At 42.3% G+C, this 20232-nt stretch overlaps 1 protein-coding gene across 2 annotated transcripts; it reads left to right on the top strand.

Annotated features, from left to right (window-relative positions):
• The first annotated feature begins 8456 nt into the window (after positions 1-8456).
• On the top strand, positions 8457-14370 carry LOC136705912 (uncharacterized). 2 transcript variants are annotated; one of them, XM_066679737.1, is made up of 10 exons: positions 8457-8653; positions 9927-10027; positions 10170-10235; positions 10323-10418; positions 10701-10766; positions 10858-10953; positions 11363-11407; positions 11523-11597; positions 11703-13932; positions 14013-14370. In XM_066679737.1, exons 1-9 carry the CDS (start codon positions 8512-8514, stop codon positions 13089-13091), a joined length of 2076 nt encoding a protein of 691 aa, XP_066535834.1. In that variant the 5' UTR covers positions 8457-8511; the 3' UTR covers positions 13092-13932; positions 14013-14370. The 2 variants fall into 2 exon arrangements, with proteins under 2 accessions (XP_066535834.1, XP_066535835.1); XM_066679738.1 differs by lacking the exon at positions 8457-8653 and adding an exon at positions 9392-9490.
• Positions 14371-20232: the final 5862 nt, after the last annotated feature.

Raw genomic sequence — 20232 nt, 5'->3', positions numbered from 1 at the left:
GACAAAGGGGAGCAACGGGAGACGAAACTGGAGACCAGACGGGACTGAACAAGAGACTAGACAGGCGACTTACGAAAGGGAACAGGAGACAGGACTCAGGACAAAGCAGAAATAGAGATGGGTGACAAAACACTGGACTGAAAAGAGGAATGGACTGGAGACAAAACCTAAGTGGGGACAGAATACTGGACTGGGGACAAAACGGGAACAGAGACAAGAGACTGAACTGGACTGGAAAAAGGAGGCGAGATACTAGACTGGAAGAGGGACTGGAGAGGACTAGACAGGATTGGAGTGGAGACATGAGACTGGATGGGGACTGAGACAGAACATGGAGAAAATGGAGACAAGACTGGGGACAGAACAGGAGCATGTGACTGGACAGGGGACAGGACAGGGTGCTGGACATTGGACTGGACATGATTAGAAACAGGGGACTGGAATGGAGACAGGACAGGTGACAGGACTGAGGCTGGGTACAGGGATTGGACTTGAGACAGGACAGGAGACACTGAACTGACTGAACTGGACTGAAATGAGGACTGGACAGGTCTTGGCAGGGGAACAGGGACCAGGACGATCACAGGGACTGACACAAAGTCCTGCTCCAGGCAAGACAAAGAGGCCATTGCCCAGTTGGAGGAGAGAACTATGTGGATGGACATAGAAGGGATTCAGCGCTATGCCACCCCATTGCTGCGAGTGAAGAACAGGCCAAAGCTACAAGCACCAAAGGAAGTGGTCCTAATGCATCTCCGCAGTACTTAGAGGTGCCTAGCAAAGGACCCAAGTGGGCAGCAGCCTACTGTATAGAAATGCAGAAGTTGGAACAAGCCAGATATGTCACAAGAGTGAAAGAGGAGGAGGGTCAGAAAGGTGGTGAGTCCTGGTACAACCCTCACTATATGGTAACCCATATTGAAAAGAACCGCATAGTTTTCAATTGCTCCTTCACATATAAGAGGGTTAATTTGAATAACCTGCTCCTTCTTGGTCCCACCCTGATGTCAAGCCTGCTTTCGAGAGCATCCCATAACTATAACTATAACTATCCACTATAACAACCATTGTATTTTTTTTACCAATTCAGTTACAGAATTAAAAACATTTGGACATTGTGTAAGGGAGCTGGATAACAACAGTAGTAATACTTACAGGTATCTGAACACACACAGTTAGAGAAAAACGTCCACCAGTATTCCATACAAATAATAAAGTACTTTTGAGTCCACCAACATAGGTCCACGCTATCACTTATTTAAACTGCAACACTACTGAGCCCTCTCAGTGCTAGCATCCCTAAACTAGCTGATTGGCTAAACAAGTAGAGCTATGAAGGATACATGCACTGAGTGTGAGATTTCAGGGCAACAGCCAATCAGTTCCTAATGACAGTCTATGAGCCAAATCTTTAACAGCCACCCTCAAATTTATCCCACCAAATTTGTCATCATCTGAAGGGTTGAATGGGTTTGAGTCCATTTCTGGGATGGCAGGAAGTGTGATGAGACGGGCTACAAGTCTGTGGTAGTATCTGCCATTGAACATAACTTCCGCCGCCCTAATGCATCCATCAGCTCCAGAGTGTACTTTAGTGACTCGACCCACAGGCAAACTAGCTCTTGGTAGAAGAGGGTCCATCACCATGACGACATTGTCAGTTTGCAGTACTGGAATATCCTTCTGCAACTTTGTGTGAGTCTGACGATTTGGGAGGTACCATATTTAACTAAAGTATGATTAGAGGACTTATTCAGATAAACAAATTGATAATGGTCAGATAAATAGGATCTGAACCAAGAGAGGGCAGATCCTTTTATTCCTACCAGATTTTCCAGCCTATCAAGAAGCATCACATGATCTATGGTATCAAACGCTGCACTAAGGTAAAGCAGCACCAGAAAAGCGATATAGCCCTTATCATGTGAAAGGAGTAAGTCATTAGTTACTCTTGTTAGAGCTGTTTCTCTGCTGTGATTTGGTCTAAATCCAGACTGAAAAATGTCATGAATGTCATTGTTTTGTAGGTAAGAGCACAACGGCTGTGACACGACTTTTTCTAGAATCTTAGCAATAAAAGGGAGGTTTGAAATTGGCCTGTAGTTTGCGAGCACAAGAGGGTCAAGATTGGGTTTTTTAATAATTGGTTTGATTACTGCTAGTTTCAGAGGTTTTGGTACATATCCAATGTTGAGGGATGAGTTTATTATTGTGAGCAATGGTCTAATGACTTTAGGTAGGATTTGTTTAAATAATTGTGTTGGTACAGGATCCAGTACGCATGAAGATGATTTAGATGAGCTAATTAAGCAAGTCATTTTCATTGACAGAATTGAAGTAGTTTAAGTGCACCTCAGAGCTGGCGGGGGGTTCATCTTCAAGAGCCGATGTGACTTTGGACTGATTTTGGATTTTGAGGCGAATGCAATAAATTTTATCATTAAAAAACCTCAAAGTCATTACTACAGAAATCAGAGGGGACAATGGAGTTGATTTCCTTTTTGTTCCAAATTAGATTTGATACAGTGCTAAAAGGAATCTAGGGTTGTCTTTGTTGTTTTCTAAAAGAGAAGAGATGTACTGTGATTTGGCTTTAGATAAGGTATGTTTGTAGTCGGTGAGGCTGTGCTGCCATGCAATTCAGAAATATTCTAGTTTTGTGTGTCTCCATTTACGTTCATGATTACGAGCAGCCAGTTTTAAGGCACGCGTGCTGCCACTGTACCATGGAGCAAGCTTTTTCTCTCTAAATTGTTTGGTCTTGACTGGTGCAACACTATCTAGGTTTGTACACAGTAAAGTTTGTAGGTTGTTTGTAATGAGTGTGGTGAAAAATTATGACAGAAATAAGAAAGCTGAGTCTCTGAGTCGGCTTCAAATAAAAGAACAATTTATTAACTGAGAGAGGACGCTGCGAGCAACACTGTTCCTCTCTGTCTCACCATTTCTCAACTAGCGTCTCTTATACCTGGAACTCCCTTTGAAGTTACCATCTGTTTGCTCTTTTACATTTCAATCACCTTTCAATGTATCCTGCTCCAATGACTCCAAGTGTTTTACCATTTGTTTTTTAATCACTTTTGTATTTCTAACACCTTTCTAGACGTGCTCTGTGCATCCCCCTCTACCCATTGGGCCCAGTAACATTCTGAGTGAACCCTATTGGTGATATGGACATGCTACTCATCATACTAACAGCAGAGAGATGGTCAGGTGGAATATTAGGAACTTTAATATTACTTACCTGCTCACTATCCAGTCCACCTACCTGGCTGATGTGACTGGGAAGGACCAGTCAGTTCCAGAACCACCTCAATGTGCTCAGAGAGAACTACAGATCCTAGACGGCTTGGATGAAGCCCATCCCAACGATACAGGGCCAGATGCTCACGAAAGCACTCCCAGTTGTCAACATAGTCCATGCCGACAATGCCGCACCAATCCAGGAGCCAGTAGTGGAGCCCAAAGAGCCTGCTAAACGCTACGCATCCTCGACCGTAGGTGGGCAGGGGGCCAGAGACGATGATCCTAGTTTCCGTCTTCTTTCGAGCGGTATCCAGAAGCGAACTTTTGCCTTTAAACTACAGTTTCCTGAAGTGGATTTTATGACAATTTACATAAAATATTACAGTATAGGTGTTCATAATGCTGTAGTATGATATGATGAATGTGTATTAATTCCTAATAAGTATCTGTGACTTTTTGAGAGTTTTAATTTTAAGTACCCAAACTTTAGCTCGTTTCAGAGACATCTCCACACTAGCAGATGTAAGGTGAGATAAACCTCATGAGCAGGCCCGTAAAACCCCCTCCAAAGACCCTTTTTTATGACTTAAGGACCCCCAGGGTCAAGAAAAGAATACAGAGAGACACAGAAACTCAACCTTGATTGAAACTCACAATGCCCTCTTACACCTTTTTAAAGACTGTTAACTCTAAAAGACTCAAACATCCCAAAGTTCTTACATGGAAAACAAGTTGTATATGGGCACAACTGTTTGAAATTAATCCTGTTTTGACAATCAAAATAATTAATTTACATGTGTTTAAAGTCATTTTTGTTTATATGAATTTATGTAGAACCAATGTAGCCACATACTATGTGTTTGTTGGTTAATAATTATATAGAACATGAATGAATGAATGAATGAATGGTTGTCTTTTTCTTAATGATATTACTTTGTGTTAACATATAATCTTTTATATTGCAAAGTATTCACTCAGGGATGGTCTTGTCAAGTGTCATAAATTCTATGTGATGCCACTCCCAAAGTACAGGAAACAGCCAATCAGGAGCAAGAAAAGCTCCAATTCTCCCTCATTGAGGACAAATCAGGTATTCGGGGTGGGTTTTCTAAACTCTGGTTAAAAACCTGTGGCGCCAAATGACACAAGCTTTCTGGGCTTTTTAGGCTTCTTCCTCTTTTTCTCCGCTGTTCGACTCTTCACTTTAAGGCTGCAGATACTTGAGGCGTTATCTCTTTTAGCCTTTTTCAAGGCTAAAGAGTAAAATGACCCGGAGTTTTTGAAATTACTCTGACTCATGGCTTTCTTAAACAGTCTTGGGCCTTTAAAGCGTGGTCCAGATAGAAACTACAGATTAAGAAAAGCTATAGTTTAACCCTAGCGAAATTTCAATGCCACACACAGAGCCTGAAAGGAACCTTAGACCCCTGACCCTCAAAAGCACGACAACGCCACGAAGAGGATGGCCGCACGCACCCTCAGAATGAGCTTCTGAGATGAGGAGAAACCTGCCCAGGAGAGACCTGCATGGACATCTCTCTCTCTCACAAGGCGGCAGGTCAGTGACGACGAGGAATCTCCACAGAGACCTTCAGAACACCACCAGCTCCGACGGCTGCGTCTGAAAGCCTTGGGAGAAAATGAACGCCCGCAGTTGCAACCTGCAAGGCTGTGCGGCTGTCCTGCACCCCGCCTCTTCCTTAACAGCACTCCCTTTCTCCTGATGTGGACCTTCATCCTAATCCCCTTCCCCTTGTGGTTTCGCTGCATTCTGCCTCTTCCTTTACAGCCCTCCTCTGTTCCACAAGGATCAGTGCTTGGCCCTTTATTGTTCACACTCTACATACATATTACTTGATAATTCAACAGTAAGACACAATACCATCATTAAAAACTTAGGGGTAGCCTTTGATTCAGCTCTCACATTTGATACCCACATTTTCAATACAGTCAAAACCGCCTTCTTCCACCTACTCAATATTGCCAAAATTCGGCATATCTTATTCTTAAAAGGTGCAGAGAAACTAGTGCATGCTTTTATAACTTTACATCTAGACTACTGCAATGTGCTCCTGGTAGGGAGCTCAGTTAGTTCAAAAAGCAGCAGCCAGGGTGCTCACTACAGCTAGAAAATTCGACCATATCACTCCAGTTCTCTCGTCCCTACACTGGCTACCTGTAAAATTTCGCATTGACTATAAAATATTCCTCTTAGCTTATAAATCTCTAAATGGTTTAGGCCCGCAGTATCTTACTGAACTTCTCATACCTTATCGCCCGTCACGTACACTTTGTTCACAGGACGTCTGTCTGCTCTTAGTTCCTCGCATTAAGAAAAACACTGCAGGAGGAAGAGCCTTTTCTCACAAAGCTCCTCAACTCTGGAATAGCCTTCCGGTTACTGTTTGGGGCTCACGCTCACTCTCAATCTTTAAATCTAGATTAAAAACCTACCTTTTCAAACAAGCTTTTGGTTAATCACTCACTTTCAGGTTACTCCTTCTCTATTAGTGTTCGAGCTGGCTTTCATATTATCACTGTTCTGTATTAACCCTGTCATACGACCATAGCTACAGCTTTGTTAGTTAGCTTTCTGGTAACCGCCAACACGCTGTCTGTCGCTGGGTTCTCTTGCCTGACCCATGGAAGATTTTTTCGCAGGACAATTTTGCTCGTTCTTCACCATGAACCTACTAACCTTTATTTTTATTTGTTCCCTTTGTCTGGTTTTCTTTCTCCTGTCTCTCTCATGCTTTGAGATGTCCTGCTGCTCTCCAGGTGTTGCCCTGATCCAGCCTCTGTGTGTCCTGTACAAGATCCTGTCCTTGACTCGTCTACACTATCATGCTTGGCCTTGCTGTTTTATTTCAAATTAACCCTGCACCTACTTTTAACTCACACAGAATCACTGATCACCTCCTCCTTCCTCAGACTCACACGTCACTAATATACTACATTCACATTACTATAACCCATTCATCTGTCATCAGTTCACTTTTACTTTTGTTCTGATCTCTGTTGTGTCTTCGGTGTCGACCTGAGGAGGATGGGTTCCCCCGTATGAGTCTTGGTTCCTTCCAAGGTTTCTTCCTCATGTGCTGAGGGAATTTTTCCTTGCCTCTGTTGCCCCTGGCTTGCTCATAGGAGGCTTGGACCCAGATCTATGTAAAGCTACTTTGTGACGACTTTTTGTTGTGAAAAGCACTATATAAATAAAGTTTGATCGATTGATTGATTTCACCTAAACATGCTCTTCACCAGTGAACACTTTGCTTATAAGATGCGGTGGTAAATACAAACAATCTTGCACTAAATATAACTATATTTCTAAATTTTGGCCAGAAACTATGTAATAAAAATGTCATAGGATTCCAATGTATCCTGATAAAATGTGAGTGTTATACTTTTGCCAGGTGTATGCTGGTTAAAAAACGACGATCACTTGTTGGTATAGTTTGTGGTGTTTGTGCTTGTGGGAAATTAAACAACTGATTGCCACATGGAGGTCAGCAGTGTTTCCTACTTGGTAAGTTGCTCAGAATAATATTGTCTGCCAAATACATAACATAGAATATTATATCGGTAGATCTTTCCAGCACATAAATAAAAATTAATGAGCCAGTGCTATGATCTTTGGACCTCACACTTACTCTGCCCATACCTAAAACCTGACCTAAAATATAAAAGAAAGAAGCACCCTAGTCCAACTAAATTCATTATGTTACTGAGGCCTGAGGAACCCTGAGGATGATCAAAAACGTATAAGCAGTACAAAGTTATGAATGTATTTGTGAATGAAAAAGTGGCATGCAAATGTAATGCTACACATATTTCTACCTTGAAAAACATCTTAAATCTAGTCAGTATGTCTTACATTTTTTATTATCAGAATATTCTAAAAATATTAAACTTATAGAAATGTTTTGAGTTATTTTGTCTTGCAGATATTGTCTTATTCTATTGTCTGCTTATTATTATTATTATTTAAATAATGTGTGAAACAAGACAAATTATCAGCAAATTGAATTGAAAGAAAAGATAAAGACAGAAACAGTTACTCTAAATGGTTTGCAGAATGCAATATTTTTGGAAAGCCACAATGTAGTGGTCCATCTTTGGGAGACGACTGGTTGATCCCAGGTGATGCGTCAGCAGTCTGAGGCCTGGAATCCAACACAACTGGAACATAACTGGCCTTGCACTTCCTGGGTGGGTAGGATGGCTGCCCTTCGCCCTTCATTATAAACACAATGCTAGCCAGCACAAGAAATTTTAGTTGGCATAACAGATCTGGACTGTGCCCATTCTTTTCCCAGCACACTGAACTGTCCAATGGCATTGTTTTATCAGTGAAAGAAGTGATATATGGTTTCACATTTTTATTTGGCATCATGTGCTTGGTAGCATGGAAACATTGTAGGGAAGTCCAACAAATGGGTGGAATTAGCATATACAAAAATGAAGAGAAAATTAAAATGTCAGAAGCTTTGACCAGGGCTGGATACTGCTGTACATGATTTAAAGCCGAGCTTAAAAACCTACTGCAAAATTTACACATCAACTTAAGATTACAAGAGAACAGAGCATTTAAAGTTAGTTCAGCTTGTAAACGAGCAGTCACAATTGCACTCAAGTTGAAGTAAAATGTATTGAGTTTAAGCCTTAGATTTTTAAGTTGATCTGACTTCTCTTTGAGTTTAAGAGTGGAAAAATTTAAATACATTTATATTTCTGAAAACTTGTAAACGGATTCAATTTGAATGGTTTCAATAATATTATGGTAATTTAACAGTATTCACCTTCAACCAACCTGAAAATGCTAGTGCTTTTCAAAACCACATTAAAACCCCAGGAGAATGATATAAAAATACATAATGAAAAAAAAATGGGGCATTGTAGAAATTATTCTTCTATGTTCCCTTTTCGCCCAGTGATTCCCAGTAGTCTCCGGACCCCCGCGACCCTGAACTGGATAAGGGTTTCAGACAATGAATGAATGAATAATACATTTGTAACACTGTAAACAATTGTTTTTGTATTATTATTGTTGCTGTGATTATTATAATGCCGATGTGTAGAGGAGTGAAACTGTTTGTTTTTGAAGGCGGCTGAAGATTCCAAATTCCAAAATGTTTGTCTTTGATCTGATCGACTGTGCTTTCTTTGCTCCGTGATCACATCGTTTTTCACAGATATTTTTCAGAGCTTTATTTGACATTATTTTCAGATTTCTTTTACAGATCTGATTATCTGTCCTGTCTGGATATGTTTCCTGTGTCTCGGACTGTGCTGCTGGTGACGGGAGCGGCCGCGGTCTCCGTTGGAGCCATGTTTGCTTTCTCCCGCTACAGGGAGTGGCAAAAGCGACGCCTCGCGATCAACACTGCGCTGCAGCCCGAGCCTGAAGGTACACTAACTGAACCAGAAAATAGATGTAAAGCCCGCGCACACATGTTGCAGGTTATTTTTTAATTGTTTTTTGTTAACTAGGTGTAATGTTACCGAAAATGGCCTTTTGCTGAACCGTCGTGAGCTACTTTGTTCACTAGATATTTAAATGTAAACAAGGGATACTGCTAGGCTGACATGAATATAGGGTTAAAGGTGTGTGTGTGGGGGGGGGGGACGACTCTTGACGTGCAGACTGACCAATTAAATATTTACAGAAAAGGTTTTCGACCAATAACGGTAGCTCTACAGTCAGACCGTCCAATCAGAAGATTTTAGGCTACTTCACCACGCCCCCTTCTCACTCAAGCGAACCAATCGGAGTAGGGGAGGGCGGGACTAGTTTCTATGTATTCTCTAGAAAAACAAAATCCCGGACGTTTGTGAAATTCCGCCCGGACATTTTTTTTAAATCTAAAAAAGAGGACATGTCCGGGTAAAAGAGGACGTCTGGTTGGAAAAGTCCTCTTCCTGGGACATGGGATGTAGAAAATGCGCCCGGTTGGTATTAAATGGCCAGAAATGTCCGGGATTTTATTGTATGCAGATTTTCCAATCTCACAGTTCTCGCCTTAAGCCCTAAACCCTTTCTAAAAGTGCGCACGTTGATGACGTTATATGTTAGCAAAATGGACAAGGGTTCAAGTGTTCAAGGGGTCATAGCTGAGAGCAGAATTGGGACACACTTCATCGCACACCTGCAGGTGTGTACATCACTACACCATTCACTGGTTTTCGAGCTGGACTCAACATTACACTGATTTACTAGAACAGAAATATGTTGAAAGTTGTTAAGGTAATTTATCACCGTCTCTTCTTAATGTTGAAAGTGTTTCTGTGACCCATGAGCCTTTCATATTGTGCTCTGTTTTACAAAACTCGTCTGTCTTTATAACAACACGATAACGATAGCAAATATGCAGACTCTCTGCGATACAGTGAAGACAAAAACAAACAAACCACATTTTTTAGCTGTCTGATCAACATGATGACATGTAATGCAATGGATGCTTGCAATTCTGGCGTATTATATCATATACATTATTTATTTCATTAATTCGGTTATTAGTTTCAGTCAATCTAAATACAGTTGTGTAGCAGATGATGCTTTTTGTCAGAGGCCTGCTGTGTTCTTGAAACCTTCAAGGTGGTGACAGAAAATGTTAATTTATTGATGGAACTGTGAGGGACGAATTACAATCTTTTTTATTATTATTATTTTAAATTTTCAGTCCCAGTGCAGCAGCACCAGTTGTTTGGATCTTTTGGGCCGAGTGTGTCGGTGGATGCTCATGAGAAGAATGTGAGACCATTTGACAGAGCCCAAGCCGAGGTAACTTATCAAATTATATCTATTTGCAATAGCACTTTATTTATTTATTAACATCTTCAATTGTGATATACTAACCAACAATGTTCTATCTAATAATAATTATCTAATAAAAATGTGACTAATTATTCTGACTTTATTATAGGAGATCACTGAGGACAGTGAACAGCTTCTAGGTCCAGTAGTCTGTGGACCACTGATAGTGTACATTGTAAGTGAGATGATATGCTGCTAGCATTTTGGTGGCTTTAACTTTTAAAGGTGTGTGTGTGTAAATCACGTTGTGTCTCTTTTTCAGTGTCCTAGGCTGTTCTTGGAGCAGCAGATTTTCAACAACTGCTTCAGGGACATGCAGACCTCCTGTTTGGCTATAGGTGGCATGGTGGCGCAGCAGGTAGTGTCACATTCAGATTTCTTCCCACAGTCCAAAAACACACGTTGGTATATGGATTGGCGACTCGAAAGTGTCTGTACTCTGTACTCCAGGGTGTATTCCCGCCTTGCGCCCAATGATTCCAGGTAGGCTCTGGACCCACCGCGACCCTGAACTGGATAAGCGCTTACAGATAATGAATGAGTGAAGGAATGAATGAATTGTGATATACTAACCAACAATGTTCTATCTAATAATAATTATCTAATAAAAATGTGACTAATTATTCTGACTTTATTATAGGAGATCACTGAGGACAGTGAACAGCTTCTAGGTCCAGTAGTCTGTGGACCACTGATAGTGTACACTGTAAGTGAGATGAAATGATGCTAGTATTATGGTGGCTTTAACTTTTAAAGGTGTGTGTGTGTGTGTAAATCACGTTGTGTCTCTTTTTCAGTGTCCTAGGCTGTTCTTGGAGCAGCAGATTTTCAACAACTTCTTCAGGGACATGCAGACCTCCCGTTTGGCTATAGGTGGCATGGTGGCGCAGCAGGTAGTGTCACATTCAGATTTCTTCCCACAGTCCAAAAACACACATTGGTAGGTGGATTGACGGCTCAAAAATGTCCATAGGTGTGTGTCTGTGAATGTGTTGCTCTGTGAAACAAGTGTTATCCCACATTGCTCCAGTGATTCTGGGTTGGCTCCGGACCCACTGCGACCCTGAACTGGATAAGTGGTTACAGACAATGAATGTATGAATGTTTGGCTATGGGTTTTGCTTATAAACCATGGCATAAGCAAGGCTTTCAGGTGACTTTAATACTTCCTGAATTCTGTCGAAAGACTTTCATGTCTTTGATATTGAGGTAAATTTAAAAAAAGAAATTCCTATTGCACTCATTTCTATATCCTTTTATTTTGTGGGTTCATCTCTAAGAGGGCTCTTTCTTCCCTTGCAGGGTTTAGAGCTCAATGCATCAACCTGCAGGATCACCCTTGCTGAGGTAAGGTGTTCATGAAATGTTCACTCAAACCTGGGCCTTGCTTTGGACCTTGTCAAATATTATCAATCTGGTAGGAAGAGATATTTACTAGAGTGTTTTTCTTGTTTTTCTTTAGTGTACTGATGGTGTTCTGACAAGAGTTGTATCTTGTATGCTGACTAAACACATATCAGCATCTTATGCATCTCCGGTAAGCATGTCTCTGTAAATGTAAACATATTTGTACTGTGATAAACTTTACATTGTTCTACCTCTCAGCAGAGAGTGCTAATTGCTGATTTGTGTTGTGTTACAGATCTCAGAGGTGTCCTGGACCCTTCAGACCCTCATCAATGATGTGGGTCATTGGACAGCATCAATGAGGTCGTGGTCAGAACATATCCCAGCCGCCTCAGAACGGCAGTCTGGACCAAGTTGTGATTCCTGGTCACCCCGCAGTTCTCCTCCATGGACCCCACCCACTTCTTCACCACGGACTCCTCCCACATCTCCACCGTGCACCCCATCCACTTCTACACCCTGGGCTCCTCCCACATCTCCTTCATGGGCTCCACCCACTTCTTCACTATGGGTTTCTCCCATATCTCCACCTTGGACTCCACCTACTTCTCCACCCTGGACTCCTCCTGTATCTCCTCCATGTGTCCCACCAGCTTCTCCACCCTGGACTCCTCCTGTATCTCCTCCATGTGTCCTACCAGCTTCTCCAGCCTTGACTCCTGCATCTCCTCCATTTGCCCCACTATATTTTGTACCCTTGGATCCTCTTCCATCTCCTCCATATGCCCCACCATATTTTCTAACTTTGGATCCTCTTGCATCTCCTAAAAGTGCCACACCAACTTCTCCACTCTGGACTTCACCTGCATCTCCTCCACGTGCCCCACCATATTTTGTACCCTTGGATCCTCTTGCTTCTCCTCCAAGTGCCACACCAACTTCTCCACCCTGGACTTCCCCTGCATCTCCTCCACGTGCCCCACCATATTTTGTACCCTTGGATCCTCTTGCTTCTCCTCCAAGTGCCACACCAACTTCTCCACCCTGGACTTCCCCTGAATCTCCTCCATGTGCCCCACCATATTTTGTATCCTTGGATCCTCTTGCTTCTCCTCCAAGTGCCCCTCCAACTTCTCCACCCTGGACTTCCCCTGCATCTCCTCCACGTGCCCCACCATATTTTCTACACTTGGATTCTCTTGAATCTCCAACACATGCCCTACCAACTCTTCCACCCTGGACTTCACCTGCATCTCCTCCAAGTGCCTCACCATATTTTGTACCCTTGGATCCTCTTGCTTCTCCTCCAAGTGCCACACCAACTCCTCCACCCTGGACTTCCCCTGCATCTCCTCCACGTGCCCCACCATATTTTCTACCCTTGGATTCTCTTGAATCTCCTCCAAGTGCCACACCAACTTCTCCACTCTGGACTTCCCCTGCTTCTCCTCCACGTGCCCCACCATATTCTCTACACTGGGATCCTCTTGCATCCCCAACACATGCCCCGCCAACTCCTCCACCCTGGACTTCCCCTGCATCTCCTCCATGTGCCCCACCATATTTTGTACCCTTGGATCTTCTTGAATCTCCTCCAAGTGCCACACCAACTTCTCCACCCTGGACTTCCCCTGCATCTCCTCCACGTGCCCCACCATATTTTCTACCCTTGGATCCTCTTTAATCTCAAACACATGCCCTACCAACTCTTCTACCCTGGACTTCCCCTGCATCTCCTCCAAGTGCCCCACCATATTTTCTACCCTTCTACCCACCTACTTGGCCACCCTGGGCCTCCTCAGATTCTTCTCCCACATCTCCTCCATGGGCCCCACCAACCTCTCAGCAGCTTCATCTACCTACCCCTCATATCTCCTCATTCCCCCACTTCTGCCCCTCTCCCCATCTGCCCCTCCCTCTCATTGAACCCTTTTCCTTTTATTGTACATACTGTAAATATGATAGTTTAAGTTCAAGTAGTATAAGTTAGGATAATATAAGCTAAGATAGTATATGATAATTTAGTATAAGTTTAAGATAAGTCACACCCCCCTTCTTACCCTCTTCCATCTTTTAGTTCTCCCTCATGTCTTCCTCATCTTGTCCCCATTGACTCTTTCCAGTTCCTTTAAATGTACAAATATTATAAGATACATTAAGATAAGGTAGTAGCAGATACAATAGGATTTTATAAGATAAGGTAGTATAAGTTAAGGTAGGACCCTAGAATAAGATAATACATATGATAAACACAGAATAAGTTAATGTTATTAAGAAATGACTGTTGAAGGAAATAAGATGTTAATGATGGGTTACAGTGTTATGATTTTGGATAATGAAAACCTTTAGGATTGTTTTACACGTACTGTTTGATCCTTACTGTGTGATCTGTTAGTTCAGCTGAAACATTGAAATACTATTATCATAATTATTAGTATTATTATCATTCATTGCAATTGTTATTAATACAGCTTTCTTTCTTTCTTTCTTTCATGTTGCTGTCTGTCTGTCTGATGAGACACAAGGTAAGACATAGTGTGTAATGAAGACTATATAATTTCATACTAAATCTGCTTCACATATCTGGTCCTGTCTATGTTTGTAGGGATTCCTGCTTGTCATTTTGAGGGTATGGAGCTGGTTCCTGTATGCGGCCCATCTTATTTCCAATAATGCATCTCTCCATTGGGACACCGGTCAGTCCAGTAGTTTGTTGACACTGCTGGACTGACTGCAATGTAAGTACATAATGCAGTGTTCATTACAGAGTGCATTCCTGTGCTTTTCATATTGTTCTCACTTTATCCGTATGAATGGCACTTTCAGTTTTTCTGATTCTGTATTTCTTTCTTTCCTCTGAGCCGCTCACCTCACCTTGATGAAGACAACAGAAGACACAGGAACAACATTTTCATCGATATCAGCGTCAACCAATGCACCAACCTACCAAAATATTATTTTGTAAACCCATTTGTTATATGAATAAATTTTCACTGATACACAAATTTTCCAATTTTTGTGGTAATTGATTTTAAGTGGGGTGGCACGGTGGCACAGCAGGTAGTGTCGCAGTCACACAGCTCCAGGGACATGGAGGTTGTGAGTTCGATTCCCGCTACAGGTGACTGTCTGTGAGGAGTTGGTGTGTTCTCCCCGTGTCCGCGTGGGTTTCCTCCGGGTGCTCCAGTTTCCTCCCACAGTCCAAAAACACACGTTGGTAGGTGGATTGGTGACTCTAAAGTGTCTGTAGGTGTGTGAGTGAATGTGTGTGTGTGTGTCTGTGTTGCCCTGTGAAGGACTGGCGCCCCCTCCAGGGTGTATTACCCGCCTTGCGCCCAATGATTCCAGGTAGGCTCTGGACCCACCGCGACCCTGAATTTGATAAGCGGTTACAGATAATGAATGAATCAATGAATGATTTTAAGTGGTACACCCAATACTGATGCACCATGAATTCTTTCTGAAGGATTTTAATAGTAAGGAATGAATGGTATTTTGCTAGTACAGACCACACCCGTAGAGGCTGAAACGGGGAGGCGAACTCAGAAGTCTTTTGGGGAAGAGTTCAGACGGGAGTGAGTTTAAAACAGGAGGCTCAGTGGGCTTGATAAAGGCCAAACACGGCTCTGAATATGGGGTTCAGCAGGAATGACCCAGCACGGAGGAGCGAGCTGATGTCGTGAAGCAGTCGAGTCGAGATTCATCTCCTAAACTAAATGAGGCGAGTTTGTCGGATGCGGAAATGACGTGAATTTGCAGGGTATATATAGGGCTGAGAGGAGGAGTTCGGGCGTGGTCCTACTCCCAAAATTATGTGACATAACTTCACTTTGCTAGTACGGACCATACCCGTAGAGGCTGAAATGGGGAGGCGAACTCAGAAGTCTTTTGGGGAAGAGTTCAGGGCAGCTTATGAATGTGTATGAAGCCAGAGCCCCAAAAATTTACAGGAATGCTGGTCATTAAGTGCTACAGAATGGATAGGTTCAGGTATTCTGGTCAAGGGTTTGATTGGTGTCCTGATTGTGTTTAGGTGAATGAAGGGGTTAGTGAGTCTTTGAATGAACTACCTTTAATAAACTGGTGCATGACTGAGTGTCATGTGAGACGGTAGAGAAATAGCATGAGTAAGTTGAATGTCCTTTATTGATTATGATAACGGAAATTCTAGCGTGACTGGTAATTTGAGTATTCAGATGCCGCAGCGGTAAAGGGTTGATGATTGCGAAATGTGATAGAGTCAGAGTTGGTCTTAAGATGGACAAGATAATCGTGTGGGCAGAAATCTAATTGATCAACTAATAGAACTAATAGATAATAGAATTTTAAAGTATCACCAGCTAAATGTCATTAAGCTACGGTGTAACAATAATAGTGCCATTTATCTGGGGCCACCATGATAGTGCATCAGGCTGGATGCACTGGACAGAGTGTTGCTACTTCAGTGTAATTGATGGTGATTGGGTAATAGTGAGGGGTCTGAGGCTGGCAGCAATAGGTGGAAAGTGGATTAGTAGCAGCCTTGAAGTCAAGTACTACAGAGGGGCAGAGTTAATAAAGCGAGATGTACTTCGTTGGCAGGTGTGCGCTGGTGGTGCCTTTCCAATGGCATAGAGGGAATTGAGAAGGGAATGGTGATCTAGAGGCATGACAGATGAGGCAAGTTAAGAAGCCCAAAAAGGTCAGCACTGCAGGAAAGGCGAGAAAGAGAAGGCAGTTTGTCACACGGGAGAAAACTCTGAAAGAGAAAAATCCAAAAGGTGCCGAGGAGCTCAAGCAAGGAGGCAAGGTAGAAAGTTGACTACAAGATAACGAAGATGCCTAGAGGGTGATGAAAAACAGGTGCCTGATAATGTGTTCAGAATTGATCTGCAAGTATTTGTGAGAGTTTACACCTTCTCCTGCTAAGTAGAACTGATTCCTCATAAACTGCTTGAGGTAGTGCTGGATCAAGCCGCCCGATTAACAAAAGGTTCGGAGTTACTGGATCTGGGTCAGCAACATCACTGGAAACATATCCAAGTGGTTTGGAATTTAGAATACCTTCCACCTTGATAAAGTCAGTCTGTAACACCTCTTCTAAGACTGCATGGGGTTGTACTGTGGCATATAGGACTGCCTTTACTGACCTGATTTTCCTTTCCCAGATGCCTCCCAAATGAGGTGCACTAGGTGGGTTAAACTTGAAGCTAATCTGGTGTGCAGCTAGCTTCTCTTTAGATCAGAGTGTAATGACTGGAATGATTCATGAAGCTCTCTATGTCCGGATATTGTGAGTTGTATCCAAGGCTACTGGATGGTCAGTGACTTTTTCTATTTGTTCACTACAATGAAGTCGTCCCCCAACTCTAATTAACCTTGTGGTCTGATCATACTCAGACGAAAGAGTAATGAGCCGACTGCTTGATGGTACTGGTCTACCAGTGGCTAAATGGGAATAGTCCTCCATAAAGCTAACAAAGACCTTAAAGCGACAAGACTCCAGCTGTATCCATGTAAGCACATTTGTGGAGTTGGTCCACAGAACAATATCCCGGAGAGGGAGTTTTAGTTCCTTCTGCAGCAGGGTGGCCAACTGAGCACCTGTCAGTGCAGGACATAGCTCTAGTCTTGGCATAGACTGTTGTTTCTTAGGTGCCACTCTTGAACATGCAGTGAGAAATTATAATTCAATCCGCCCGTGTTGGTCCTCGGTGCGCAGATAAGCAACGGAACCATAGGCACACTCTGATGAATCACAGAAAATGTGAACTGTTCTGCTACATGTTGCATCTGTGTGCTTGCATAGCATCGGGGGAGGGATATCTGTGGCAAATGTTCCAACTCTCTCTCCCATTCTATCCATACCTGCAGGGCATCTTCGGGTAAAGCTGGATCATCCCAGTCTCTGGCTTTGCTCCAGAGGTACTGAACCAGGATTTTGACTTTCGTTGTAAAGGGAATGATGAACCCCAGTGTGTCATAGAGGCTTGCCAGGACTCTATAGATATTTTTCACTGTAGGCATAAGGGGATACGATCCAGCAGACGGCATTTGTACCAAAGGGTATCTGTGCGGAAGAACCTTTGAAGGCCCAAAGCTACTTCCTGTGGGTCATTTTCTGACTCATTCAACACTTAGAAGGGCACACTTCTAAGACAGTTGTCCACATAAAAACATTTCTCAACTGCCACCCGTATATCTTCGCTTGGCTTGCTGTGGTCAGAAACTTGCCTCTGCAAAGCAAATGTGACCATTTTTTGACAGTTCTCCACTAGTATCTGCCTCTTTTTTTGGGGGGCTAATTCTGCAACAGCTGCAGCACTTAAGGTGAAATAGAGGAAAAATCAGCAAATGTAACTCTATTATCCAGCTTGCAGCTTTGTGTCATCTTAAACGATGCAGTAGTTTTATCCAGGCACCTGCTTCACTGTTTAAGGTGCAATGTCAAAAAACTTCAAATGTGTGATTGTGTGAATATCGTGGCAGCATTTAAGGTGGAACTGAATTTTTAAAGAAGTCAACTTAGCACTTGGAGATATCTACATAATTTTTAATAATAATGAAATAGTAAGGAACTTTTAGAGTGTACTGGGCAAGTTTAAACAGGTACTAGACTGAAATCAGTATATGTTCACATTTCTGCTTCAAAAGACTCCATAGCGTTTGCGACCACTGCTTTTAAGGTTGTGTAGATTATATTTGCAGTGCACACCACCTCTAAATATATTCTTGCGGCTAGGTTTGTAGATTATTATTTATTAACAATCAAACCCTGAGACGTATAGTCACAGGTTACTCACTGCTGTTAAAAGAGCTCAGTCTCGTAAAGTCTTTTTTTCCCTTTTTCATATCCGGAAGTATAGTTTCTCTTTATCTTCTGATGATACACTAACCCTAACTCAATGCTAGGGGCTCTTTGATAATTTTCTAGGCTATGCAGCATGCATAGAGTGTATGGGGTGGTCTAACATCAGGCACGAGGAGAAGGATACTAAAAGCTAATAAATGTGTTTGTCTATAATTTAAAAATCCCTTCATCATTTAGTGCTCTTAGATATTCTGGAAGTTTACTCCAATGTTTTGGGGCATAATAAGGAAATGCCTCTGGTCAGCCATGGTTCCATAAGTCTAGGCTGCTGGACGACAGTTGAGCTCATGGTCAAACTCATTTGCTTTGTGCAAGAATAGGCATTTAGCGAGTATGATGTGTTATTAATAGCTTTCTACAGTAAATATTCAGAGATGTTTTGTGCACCAAGGCAGACTGTGAAACAGAACGCATGGAGCAGGTGCTCACAGTGCTCAGATGACCAGCTACTTAGTTATTAGTGTGAGAAAGAGGCATAGCAATTAGGCAACTTTACAGGAAAATCTTAAGACAAAAAAATGTATGTGTGAACATAGAGATCAAAGTAAACACAACTGGACCAATGGTTTATCACCGCTGGTCACTGCTGCGTAAACCAGTAAAGCAACGTACAGCTCAGTGGCTCTTGTGACGAAACATTATTGGTATTACAGAATGGAAACAGATATCTCATAATAACGAGATTCTTATCACATAATTACAACATAACATCTCATAAAAATGAGATCCTTATCTTGTAAAAACAAGATACTTACCCCTTATAGCAAGGAGGCTGTAGACCATATTTGGTCCACTCAGGGCAAAGTTGGAGGTCCACTGGCATTTTGCACAGCATTTTCTGGGCAATGGTGATTAAAGCAGGTGCAGCAAGTAGTAGTGTCGCAGTCACACAGCTCCAGGGACCTGGAGGTTGTGGGTTTAAGTCTGAGTGACTGTCTGTAAGGAGTTTGGTGTGTTCTCTCTGTGTCCACGTGGGTTTCCTCTGGGTGCTCCGGTTTCCCCCCATGGTCCAAAAACACACATTGGTAGGTGGATTGGTGACTCAAAAGTGTGCGAGGGTGTGTTCCTGCCATGTGCCCAATGATTCCTAGTAGGCTCTGGACCCACCACGACCCTGAATTGGACAAGCGGTTTCAGACAATGAATGAATGAATATTGATTTCCTTACACTCTCAGAAAAATAATTTCACTAAATAATATCAATCACTCGTGCAGCAGGTAGTGTCGCAGTCACACAACTCCAGGGACCTGGAGGTTGTGAGTTCAAGTCCAGGCAGGCTCTGGACCCACCAAGACCCTGAACTGGATAAGTGGTTACAGACAAAGGAATTAATGAATTTCAATCACTGCACAGCAAATTCACTAGTGTTAAATCAACACTATTAGTGTTAAATTAACACTGAGAGTGTTGACAAATTTACATTTTTACACAAATGGTGTTGATTTAACACTGGTGAATTTGCTGTGTGTGGTGGGAATATGTACAAGGGTACATATTTAGTACTTTCAGTGGGTACAGAAAGTATTCAGACCCCTTTAAAATTTTCACTTTTTGTTTCATTGCAGCCATTTGCTAAAATTAAAAAAGTTAATTTTTTTTCTCATTAATGTACACTCACCACTCCATCTTGACAGAAAAAAACAGAAATCATCTGATACATGATCAAAGGGTACATGATCATAAGTATTCAGACCCTATGCTCAGTATTGAGAAGCACCCTTTTGAGCTAGTACAGCCATGAGTCTTCTTGGGAATTGTCACAGTTGATGGAGGATGATGAGGACGTACACGCAAGGTATATTTAAACTAAACCAAGGGAAACATAAACAAACAGGAGCAAGGAGGCAAGAAAACAAACTAGAACTCATTGAAACAAAACTAGGACAGGAACATAGCAACTGTGAACTGGTGGTAATGTGAAAGAAAACAGACAAAGAAACACATCTATACACACAAGAACCGACCAGGGAACAC

The sequence above is a fragment of the Hoplias malabaricus genome, chromosome 8, assembly GCF_029633855.1.
Source record: "Hoplias malabaricus isolate fHopMal1 chromosome 8, fHopMal1.hap1, whole genome shotgun sequence".
NCBI classification, from domain to species: domain Eukaryota; kingdom Metazoa; phylum Chordata; class Actinopteri; order Characiformes; family Erythrinidae; genus Hoplias; species Hoplias malabaricus.
Note: the sequence above shows the minus strand (reverse complement) of the source record. Positions and strands in the feature narration are given on the sequence as shown.